This window comes from Hippoglossus hippoglossus, chromosome 5, assembly GCF_009819705.1.
Source record: "Hippoglossus hippoglossus isolate fHipHip1 chromosome 5, fHipHip1.pri, whole genome shotgun sequence".
Taxonomy (NCBI): Eukaryota; Metazoa; Chordata; class Actinopteri; order Pleuronectiformes; family Pleuronectidae; genus Hippoglossus; species Hippoglossus hippoglossus.
Window position 1 is genome coordinate 26237260 of NC_047155.1, and position 12234 is coordinate 26249493.

The 12234-nt window shown below is 40.7% G+C and overlaps 1 protein-coding gene across 7 annotated transcripts in view; it reads left to right on the forward strand.

Annotated features, from left to right (window-relative positions):
* Positions 1 to 9598, forward strand: part of LOC117760902 (transcription factor SOX-13-like) — a 46400-nt gene extending 36802 nt beyond the window's left edge. For all 7 annotated transcript variants that reach the window (XM_034584295.1, XM_034584293.1, XM_034584294.1 and 4 more), the window contains 4 exons: positions 656 to 761; positions 1640 to 1810; positions 3750 to 3966; positions 6110 to 9598. In XM_034584295.1, the coding sequence (XP_034440186.1) occupies positions 656 to 761; positions 1640 to 1810; positions 3750 to 3966; positions 6110 to 6395 (780 nt within the window). In that variant the 3' untranslated portion in view covers positions 6396 to 9598. The remainder of the gene's footprint in view (positions 1 to 655; positions 762 to 1639; positions 1811 to 3749; positions 3967 to 6109) is intronic.
* Positions 9599 to 12234: the final 2636 nt, after the last annotated feature.

Sequence of the window (12234 nt, forward strand, 5' to 3'; positions counted from 1 at the left end):
CTATTCTGGTCTTGGTTTTCGTGCTCTGAGGTGGTTAAAGCTTCGGTCCCTGCATCATCCTGGAGCAACAGCTGCTGCAGCCTCACAATACCACAAAGGCCTCAGTGTGGCATTGACTGAGCCACCTGCCCTCTTCTCTTTGTCCTCCATAATACTGTACTCTGTGGCTCTCCTCCTCCTCTCCATTATCCTGCTCCATCGGGCCTGTGCTGCTGCTTTAACACCAGGACTGTTGACTGACCTATTTTGGTATTCCACTCCAGCGCATGTGGGATAAATAATGTTTTACAGCAGGAGAATGAATGATAGATAATATGGCAATGGTGCGATAGCTTTGCAAATTCAGAAGTTGTCACCTTCCCATTTCTGCCTTGTCTCCTTGACCTTTCCTCTCTCAAACAATAAACATCATTCTTCCTCCTCCATGGTGTTATAAATCCCTTTCTTTGCATATACAGCTCTGCATTTAAACAGCAGCTGATATAGCGGACGTTACCTTAAATAGCAACCCGTATAACACATAACACCCTCGGACATTAGGTCATCTTTTACTGCGGTCCAAATTCAAATATTCCCTTTGTGCTCGAGTGTGAATATTTGTGTGCATATGCTGAGTGTCTGACTTCACCTGTCTTTGTCTTTTTTATGACCACAGGAGTATAAAGAGTCTGCCCACAGCGAGAGAATTTCTCACTCCGAGCGGGGTGATGTCAGACATGGCCGGCCCAGCACCGAGGACCACCTCAGCAGTGACTCTGAGGGTAGGTGTCCCTGGAGGAGCATATTTAATACTCTTCAGTGTTAGGAAGTAACACATTGATGCTAATAAGTAATAGATAGTATAATTAGTTGTGTTATTTCAAAGGCACTGCAATGGTTACCATTATATATTTTACTATAATTCCCTCCTTAGAATATCACACTGACATATAAGGTATCTGAAATTAGATTCCATCATGCCCAGATTCTTATATATCAATAAACATATTGTAAAGATGTAAATACAATCGTATTGAAGTTTTGAAGCTTTATTGAGAAACTGAGAAGTTAGGATGGAAAATGTAGGTGAGGAAAGTGAATCATTGTTCATGCCAAAATGTGTGCTAGCTGGTAGTGTTGACATACACGTGTCCATACAATGTTGTTTTTGCAATAATCCACTTTAAGTCCATTGCGAAGTTGAAAAAACTCCCAAGTGTCACAAGCAGGTATTAAGCCACAGAACAAGCTGCGGCTTGTGCTCTATTAAAGGAACACTACACATTTTTCAAAACATTAAATTAAATAGCTCTTACATGATAAAAAATATATACTTATCTAGCATGGTTAGCCCCCTGTGTATATATATATATATATACACACACATTAAATATCCAAAAGCTACAGTGTACATCTTCTAAGAACCAATGAGAACATATAGCTTGGGCTTATTCTTGCCTCATACAATCGTAACTGAACAGCAGGATGTTTGTGGGTGATAAGAAACTTTACCTAATAAGCATTAGAATATTCACAACCAAAGGTTAATAACAAGTAGTGTTCCCTCCCTGGGACAGAGACATTAAGTTTAAGGAGGAATTAATATCATATTCCAGCACCAGTTTAGTGTGGTCATCTGACTGTAGCCCTCTCCCAGTAGGTGCTCTGTCCGTTTCTGTCCCAGGCAGCTACGCTGAGGCCCGGCCCCCTCCCTCCTCCGGCCACATTAAGAGACCCATGAATGCCTTCATGGTGTGGGCCAAGGACGAGCGCAGGAGGATCCTGCAGGCCTTCCCTGACATGCACAACTCCTCCATCAGCAAGATCCTGGGTGAGCTCAGCACTGGGTAGGGGTGGGTTTCACTCGGTGTCTCTATTCTGAGACACTGTCTGGCACATGTGAGGGCACAAATATCCACCTGCTGCTCCAACTGACACACACACACACACACACACACACACACACACACACACACACACACACACACACACACACACACACACACACACACACACACACACACACACACACACACACCTATTTCTGTATGGTATGATGGGGTAAAGTTAATGACAATAGTGATCATTAAAGCAAGACAAATATGTTCCATATAATACCACATCTGTTTTAAAAGGCAAAAAATGTCTCATACAATTGGAAAACTGAAATCATAATGAAACAGACTCATGCCAAGTACTTGGTCTGGTATGACCAGCAATTTGTCACCGAGTACGTCAGCGTGACTGGTATCGTTTTCACATGCGTGTCTGTGTGAATAGGGTCAGGGTTAGTGTGTGTGTGGTCCAGGTATTCATGCTGCTTCCGTCTGTTTGTCTGTCTCCCTGTCTGTCTGTCTGTCTGCCTGTCTCTCTGCTTCCCTGTCCATCTGTCTCCCTGTTTCTCTGCTTCCATGTCTCCCTGTCTGTCTGTCTGCCTGTTTGTCAGTCTCCCTGTCTGTCAGTCTCCCTGTCTGTCTGTCTTTTTGTCTCCCTGTTTCTCTGCTTCCCTGTCTGTCTGTCTGTCTGTCTGTCTGTCTGTCTGTCTGTTTGTCAGTCTCCCTGTTTCTCTGCTTCCATGTCTCCCTGTGTGTCTGTCTGCCTGTTTGTCAGTCTCCCTGCCTGTCTGTCTGTCTGTCTGTCTCCCTGTTTCTCTGCTTCCCTGTCTCCCTGTCTCCCTGTTTCTCTGCTTCCCTGTCTCCCTGTCTCCCTGTTTCTCTGCTTCACTGTCTGTCTGCCTGTGGAAATATTTTTCAGTGTGATTGTGTCAAAACTGTACAAAATACAGTCACAAAAACGTTACAAGTGTGTACAGATGTGCTACAGGTGTGTCAGCGATAGTCCTGGTCTGATCCCTGAGTACTCAAGTAATACCATTAATAATACTAGTAGTGATTATTGAGTACCAATGGATTGAAAAGTTGTTGGAACGTTGACTGCATTGCTGCAGGTGTGATCCCATCACAAGTTGGTCTCTAGTGTTGGCTCAGGTCACATATTTCTCTGGATCATTAGATACAATGAGGTCTCAGACTCAGTTGACCATGAGCAGAATGGAATGGTCACATTCATGTTCGTCCACTGCTCAACAAAAAGTGAAACGGCCGATAAAAATAAATTAAATAAAAGTGAGGAGCTTGCAGTGACTCTTCCTGCTGCAAATTGACCGTATTCTTTTCTTCTTGTTCTACTCTGCACTGAGAAAAAGGCCCCGGGAGACATATTTGTTGTTTACTGCTCGTGTTCAGGCCACAGTCACTTAATTTTAATGACTCGTCAAGACAGTTTTGGAACATTTAGGGATGTTTCATTATTTTGTAATTACCACTTGTGGCCACAGCGACTGCTTATTCAGCAGAAGTCACACAGACAAGTCTCACTTTAAAAGGGACTTGTTGACTTTGAGTCAAGTAAGTTTTAATTGTGATATTGAAGTTAGTTTGTAAAAAAGTGTTGTCCTTGATTTTCTTTTTTATCTTTATTTTGTATTACGATTGATGAGAAACAAAAGATAACTGCATTCTAAAGGTACTTTTAAGGTTTGACTTATATTTGACTCGAATGTTGACTGAATTCTAACTAAAAGAAAGTTTGACAAAATGATGTTCTCCATTTTGCCTTTATTGGACAGGAAATAACATTAGAAAAGCCTAAACGTGTAACTAATGAGCCGAACTGGTCTCTTTCTTTGAATCGTACACGTCTGTGTGAATGAATTCACCTCCTCTGTTTATTCACTCTTTCCCTTTGTACCAATAAATCTTTGTCTGTAGGTTCCAGGTGGAAGTCCATGTCCAACCAAGAGAAGCAGCCTTACTATGAAGAGCAGGCGAGGCTGAGCCGGCAGCACCTGGAGCGCTACCCAGACTACAAGTACAAACCCCGGCCCAAACGGACCTGCATTGTGGAGGGGCGGAGGCTGAGGGTGGGCGAGTACAAGGCCATGATGAAGAGCCGTCGTCAGGAACAGAGAGCGACCTACACGCACAGGTAGAAACCAGTGCACACGCACGCACACACGCACGCACGCACGCACGCACGCACGCACACACACACACACACACACAGGCCAGTTTGCTCTGAGTGTGCACACAACTTTGAGATAATGTGGCTGAATTTGTCCCTGGAAGAAAACACTGACAATTCACTCAATTAGGAGTTTGCTCGACACCTCTCAAAGCTCTTCTTTATTCTTGAAACACAAACAAAAGTAGAGTACTGATAGTGCAGCTCGGCTGTTTTCACTCTGTCCTCGGAGATGAATAGCATCCCTCGCCATTGTTGCCAGTAAATCCTTCAACTCAGTTAAGCTGGAGCAGTTGGAGGTTTGGAACTGTTAACAGTGGTTGTTTTTTAGTGGTTTTCTGCGTCGCTGTCGTTTTTCTTTGATTCACAGATGGACTCACAACATCTTTTCTCTGTGAGACTCTTTTGAGAGGGAAACGTTTTTGTCACTTAATTGAAATCCAACTTTTTTGAGAGATATTTTTAATAATATTTGTTGGTCCTGTTTCTAGTTTGTGATGTGCTGCTTTTAAACTGAAGATGCTTCAATCACTGGTGCAATATTGGTGTGGGAGGGCACGTAAAACAGTTCATCATATTAACTTCAGTTCCAACAGCCAAATAGACAGTTAACCAAGTTTGCAACCAAGATTTTAATTAGTCCTGTGTAATTTCCTGTGATTTGAAACACAGGAAAGTGTTGAGGACTAGTTCACAGTCATTTTGACCATAACTGGACACATGGAAGGGTGCTACCATTAACATGACTTACCTATTGCTATAACGTGGGACAAAGCGTCACCACCACCAGGAAGTAACGTGCAATGGGAATCAGTGCTAACCATTGACTGCATGGAAAAATGGACGACATGACAGCTCCCCAAAAGTGAAACCAAAGCGTATTGATTCGCCCTCTTACATTGTTCTTAAAGATGTTTTTTGTTATTTTAGATAGTTCTCATCACACTGATTATGTTCATGTTCATAGTGTTCATGTTTCTGATAAGTTCGGTTTTAATTACGAATTTTATGCTATAAAAATTAGGTGAAACGTTGTAATTTACTCAAACTGTTCAAATGACGTTAATGGCAAAAGAAGGTAGCGTCCGTATCTGGAATATTTTGGCTTCATTTCTGGATAGTGGCAGAAGGTGTTGTTGTCCATCCTTATGCACAGTCTATGGTAATGGTAGCAAGCTAGGCTAACTGGCTGAACTTAACCTTCTGATGTCTTCACTGTTAACAAAAATAGAAACAAAGGACCCTCCCAAATAATTGTACTCATGTAGATTGATATTATGATCATCAGTTTAATGTCTGAGAATCCTGATGTCATTTTGATGGATGGTTCTAAATATAATTTGAAATATAATATCCATGACCTTCAGCTACAGCTGTGGTGTCCATTCACAACAATGGATTTTCTCTACAAAACAAATCAAAACATATGGAAACTGAATTCATCCAGAATGGACTGAGAAGCCTGGAGACAATTCATTTAAGCTGTTGACAACTTTAGGAGCACCAGAACCTGCAGCTTCAACCCTCCATTAGCAGCGCATGGAACAGAACTTCTAATTCAGTGACCGGACGGTTTATGCATGCAGCGAATCTTGGTAATCACAGTTAAAATGTTCCTTTACGTTGTTATGTCCCAATGCTCCCTCCTTGAGACATTTTGATCAAAGTACGAGATGTATTTTTTTCATTTTTCTACTTATGATTCAACCAGCAGATATTTATATCCATCTGAGCAGAGGTGCTTCACCTAACATGAATGCACCTCCAGAACCAGAAGAGCCTTAAGATACGGTAACTCCACGCCACTTGATTATGGCCATAGAAAATATCTGCCCAGAATCTCGGACACTGTGTCCAAAATTGTATTTCTCTTTTTTTTCAAGAAACAAAAAGTCATTGCAGTCTATCTTTCCTCGCACAAAAATAAGAATTACAATTTTAGCTCAACTTTGTTTAAAAACCAACAATCCAAACATAATCATTCACATTAATTTAATGTACATTTAATAAGAGGGTCACCCAAACCTCACCACCTCAATCATAAGTAAGATATTTATATATATATGTTTGACAACCAGCATGTTACAGTCTCTCTATGTCTTTTCAGTCAAACAGAGCCCCAGCAGATCCACTACTCCCACAGCGATGGACAGTACGCTGGCAGCGCTGGCTCGGTCTCCGTGGCAACCATGCCTTTTCACCCCGCGTTACTGGAGCATTACCTGCCACAGGTCCCGCCTGCCCCACGTCGAGTGGAAGCCCACGTCGCGCCCACTTCCCTGCCCAGGGAGAGAGAGAGGGAACGAAAGAGGGAGCAGCCTCTGTACAGCGAAGGAGAGGAAAGTGACGGGGGAGAAAGGAGTGAGGGAGAACTGGTGCTCCTGACAGACTGAAGGTGGGAGACCTGAAGAAAAAAAAAAAAAGGAAGATGGAGGCGAGGGATGGGAGGGGATGGGAGGGTCTGCGAGGGTCGCTTTGGAGGAAGTAGTTCTCTTTGTTGACAGCCGGAGAGGACGAATGGAGGATGAACCAAGGAAAACCGGGAGGGATGGCTGGGTTGTCATTGAGTGAGAAAAGTGCTCCTCTGTAAGGAAATGTCACACACAGTCCCTTGTCAATTAGTAGTCTCCAGCAAAAGCCAGCCCCCCACACACACACACACACAAACACAGACACAGATATATATATAAAGGTGAATTTGTAAACTCTTATCTTAGTTATTTCCCTTCATAGGCATCATTGCATCCGCTGCTTTGTATTAGAATACAGAATTTGAAGTTTTAATGTCATTAATGTAATTTTTATGGTTTAATCCCTTACACTGCTTTTTTTAATATGACCATGGTGACTTGGTTAAAAACAAAATACGCACAGGGTTTAGATTCACCAGAGGAAAGTGTGAAATGAACCATACAAGTTCCACAGAGTCTGTTGAAGGAACAGCCGAGTAACGGCTCTGGCTGGAGCAGTAGGCCTACAAGTGATGAAGCTGTATGTTTTCAGTGTGTCAGTACTGACCCCTGCTGGTAACGGTTGGTTACAGCAAAATGAAGACAAATCATATGAAGACATATGTCTATTAATGTATACTGTTACATCCAACCCTGACTACTCATGGCTCACATTGTCTGGGTTTGAAGAGAGTTATAGAGAATTATACAAACATCACATAGGTTTCTATACTGGTTAAAAAGCTGCGCAAATGGAAAAAAGTTAGACTTGCACACTGATTCTAAAACACAACATACTGTATATTTATAAGGACAACATTGCAATCAAAGTCAGACCTTTGCTCAGCTAAAGGAACAAAATAGACCTGATGAAGATGAATTGCACTCGGATCAAAATGTCTTTAAACCGTTTTGTGCTTTGGAGTCAGTGTGCAGACATTATTGGATTTGGGCAAGTTATAACATCAATTTGATTTTAAAGAAAGACGGGGGAGGGGCAATTTCAGCCTTCAGTATTAAACTTGCAAATTGCAAAGAGACAGATGTGAAAATATGTAAAAATAACAAAAGGTCAAATATGAAGAGGCAGATGTTAAACCACCAGACACACTGGATCCTACAATTCCCACAATGCTACTTGACACTGTCTTTCATTAGAGATGGGAAGAATGTAACTTTCTGTTATATCTCTGAGCGTAAAGTGTAAAAAGCTCTGTGTCTTTAAATCAGTCTCTCTTAAAAAACTAAAAAACATGGCAGGTATCTGGTAAATTGGTGGGTCAACACAGAAGTACAATAGAGTCAATTTTCTAGTTCTGGGATCAGTTAGTGCACCTATTGGTTTTCAATCCAATATCAATTAAATAATTTTGAACCCTAACACCTGTCGTGGGCCGGATAATATGCAGTAAATCGACAAACTCCTCTTCCTCGCCCTCCCGACATCACACTGTACAGTTGAGCTGTGCTGCGTTAGGCTGTATTTGTGTGTCTATCAGTTCTCTCCTCATAGCACGGTGGGTCGACCGGGGCCCTACCTGTTTTTTTATACCTCTGTGTTTGATTCTTTGAGTGTTTATTGATTGTCGTGTTAAGCACCTCCTATCTTTGTATTCAAATGTCTTTTAAAACGCAGCCTTCCGCACCACTGCAAGAAATATTCAAATGAAAGATGGTTTTTTTTCTCTTGAAAAAAAGACATTCAAGATTTTCTAGGAATCGTCATTTTCTTGGTGCTGGTGCATTGGGCCTCGTTCCAGGGGATTGACATTCTGGCATTTTTTTCTAGAATTCTAGAATTTTCTGGAATTCGTTTCTGACTTGAAGACTGAATATGAAACTTAATGTTTTTGCAGTGACAGATCAGTCAGTAGGCTAAACAGTTGTCTTCTCATTTCATCTTTTACTTTGTTCCACAAACAACTAACAGATAAAACAAATCATCCCCAAGTCCCTGTTTCACACTGGAGAGGAAGCTGCTGGTGTAACCCTGCTCTCTTGTGATGGATTTAGAAAAAAAAAAGTAAAAGGGACACACTTAGTTTTAGAGAGACTTGAACCACTGGTCAAATAATGAGAACAAGACACCAAAAATATCCACAGGGCCCCATCGGCTGTGTTGCTACATGACAACAATTTAACTTGCTGAGTTACATTATGATTTTATTAAAGCACTTAGCATAGGCCTATATACTATGTTCTTAGAAAGTAAGGCGGGATTTGTGGATGGATGTAATCACACTAAACTGGTTGACTTGGAAATTAAAGCTGAAAACCACAATTTCTTCTGTTGTAGAAGCTTATACAAGTTATTTTTGTACATGTTAGCTGTTTGGTAAGACATGTTGATTTGTGTCATGCTGCAGACTGTGCTTTAAACTCCCCTGAAGTTTCAAGTGAGAGCACCACCTTAAGAGTGATTGTATTTTGGATATCTTTAAAGGAAACAAGACAGCCTTTGTTCCAACAAGCATGCTACCTGATGCTAACGGTTTGCTTTGTGCTAAGTGGCTGTAAATTCCAAAATAACTCAGAAGCTGAGAAATGCTGAGTAATCTGAGACAAGCAGTAGCTTAATTAGCATTCCGCTGCAGTTCAAACAACATGTAAGACAAAAAAAAGGCTAAGTAGCCTCCCAGGATCACTTATCAGCAGCTCAACATGAGGCCACGTCAAGTAAATACAACCATAACGAAGCGTGTTACAACCTCCTCGTCAGCATGATCAGCTAATAGCATGTTGCCATTTGCCTGTGGTAATCTGTGGCTAACACTTCTGGCCACATGGCTGGTGTTGGTGTCTTTGTTCTCATCACGCAATAAACGTGTTGACCAGTGGGACAATATAACAAAAACTCAACACAAGGTTACAAATCAAAAAAGCGGGGCAAGGGAGATACCAGACGTCAGGGCTGTGTAGAGTAAACATGCTGGCTTTTGTGTACAGAGATGGATATCAGAGGAAAATGTTTATCTTATTTTGGTGGAGACACCCTGAGGAGTCTCTGGCCGTTAACCCTGCTGATGTACATATAAAAAGAGACTATTTTGTTTATAAGAGCTTGTGTAATTTAAAGGTGTACATTTCTCTATGTTTTCAGAGTTGTGTGTTTTTTTTCTTGAAAGACAATAAATTGGTTGTGTAAATTGTGTGCGTGTGTTTTTTTTTTAAAATAAGCATAAGTTTCAGGGTTGTTTGAAACTCTCCTTACAGGCCCTGGTTGGTTCAGTAATTACTTTGCTCCATAGTCCAGGTCTCCCAGAGGACGTTCCCCCGGTTGTACACAGCCTCAGCTCTTCTCAGCTCATGCCAACATTCACACATTATGACACCTTGTCCTCCCATTTCATATATTTGCCTTACACATGTCAGTTAATCAAAAGCCAACCAGGGAACTTGGAGAAGCAGATATTTGAACACAGACACAGCAGTAAGTAATGACACTGGTTGATATTGTTCACACACCTACATGGAACACAGGTGTAATGACCTGAACGTGTGTGGGACTGTGTGATGCTTAAGAGTAACAAATACTGTGAAAACACCATGAAAGGACTTTGTTGTTTGTACTGAAGAACAATGACAAATGTGTATACATTTAATATTGTATGTAAAGTATTTGCATGGCCATGTGTTTCTTTTTAGTAAAAATGCAGTTATAAATGTTGCCAATCCATTAATAAGTACTTACAATTTCACACTTTAAGCATAGAATTGGCATCAGTAATATTTCATCAACTGGTTTGCAGTTAGTTAGTATGACTTTAATGATAGATAGTGGTATTACAAATTTCTAATGAGCCATAAGCAAAAGTTAGTCAGTCATATAATAAATCGTGAGTTCTACAATCCATCATGTCTCCAGCGATGAATGTAAATAAGCAGTTTTACGTTGTGATTGTAGATAATTGACTAAAAACCATCAAAGTGAAGAATGTAACTAAGACTGTGCCTGATTTGACTGACATCACCTGGACAACACATCACACAGCCCATAACTGTCAGCTAATGATCCTTACTTGTGCAAAGAAATACATGACATCACTGTTGCAAATCTCTCAGACGAAAGAACCAGAAGACAGAGAATAGCATGGCCATAGCAAAAAGCTGATTGACATAATAGCTTTTCATGAACTTTAGTGAGTAATGTCTTAAGTATGATGAAAGCCTGAACTTGTCCCTGTAAAACCATTGGGATTATTTTCTTAATATTAATCTGCTGCAGATTCTGAAGGGTACACAAGTGTCACTCTCAAAACACAGTCGCTCCCACTGGTGGTTTTGCAGCTAAATAGGTTTTGATTATTCTACTGGCACTGATATAAGTGTGTAGGAAAAGACACGTTTTGTTGTCTAACATCTTGGAAGACATAACCATGGTGTTTGTCAGCTTGTGTGTGCTTTTAGCAGGATGTCCTCCAACACAAGTTCTGCCTTTCTTCCTCCTGCCAGGGCCACGGCACAGGGTCAGCTGGCACACAGACACAAACACGGGAGGAAACTGGAGTCTCAACAAAAGAAAAGTCACATATTGGCTGTTTTATGAATTCCCACCAATTCTGAGACCACAGAAACCACAAGTAGACATGTTTTTCCCCATTTTATACATTTTTATGGAAATATTCACTGACAACTGTTAAATAATTATCCTTGCCACTCCTACAGAGAGGTGAAGGATCACTGTAGTGTACAGTAAGCTTCACAGTATTTCTTACAGTATGTACATCCTCCATCTCCGCTGGCCGCACACACTGACTCAGTGGATGAGCACATTACAAAGTCACATCTACAGGCCAAACGCTGGCTCGCTCTACATTTCAAGTCAAAGCATTTACAAAAAGTGAATATCGGCATAACAAGAAACAAAAATAATCAGTTATCTGTACAGTGTTTGCACACAAAAATAGTTAATCTCAAATGAACTGCAATGCAAACTCTCTGAAGGTAACCATTTTGGTATGATTGGAAAACAATAAAAGAAAATGTGTGAAAAACTGTTAGATTCACTCAATAAATAAACCCTTTTTAAAATTGCTTTCAAACACCATAAAAAGGCCAAACGCAAAGAGGGGGACATCTTTGATGGCAATAGGAAATTCAGACAGACAGTCTGGAATCAGAGTGGTCGCCACAGAAACAGTGAAAGTGTATCATGAACTTCATGAAATATTCACAGTAGCTTCTCGTTTGGCTCAGTGTCACCTTACCCAGTATGCAGTGATGAAGTCAACGTTGCTTCTATTAATGTTAATAAGAAACATACATTATTCAGAGCATGAATATGATACTTGCATGAAGTTTAACTTCTCCTTTTCATTCTATGGCTTGTACATCTGCAACTGTCAGTGCAAAACCTTCAGCTAACTTCAGCTGACCTTTTGGTAAACAACATGTCAATTTTCTCCCTTCCAATCATTTGCCTATGACTATTTGAAGGCCCATGAACTTAATATTTTTTCAAGTTGTGTATATCCACATGCCTACAAAGAGTTGGTTGTACTCACATTCTGTAAAGCCCCCCAAAAAAATTGAAGATAATGGAACACAAATTCCCTCATTCCACTTACTACCGTTTTCCAGTGCTCATATTCTTTTATCCTTTTCTTTTGCCATTACATTTAATGAGATGTATTATTTGATCTGCTGTCTTTGATTTTAAAAGGACATTGTAGTGGCTTCTTGTTTTAGATTTTATTTTCCCTCTTTGTGAAGCCGGTCACATATGTTTTGAAAAGGTGGGATATGAATAAAGTTATTAATTAACAGATCTCTCTACAGATCA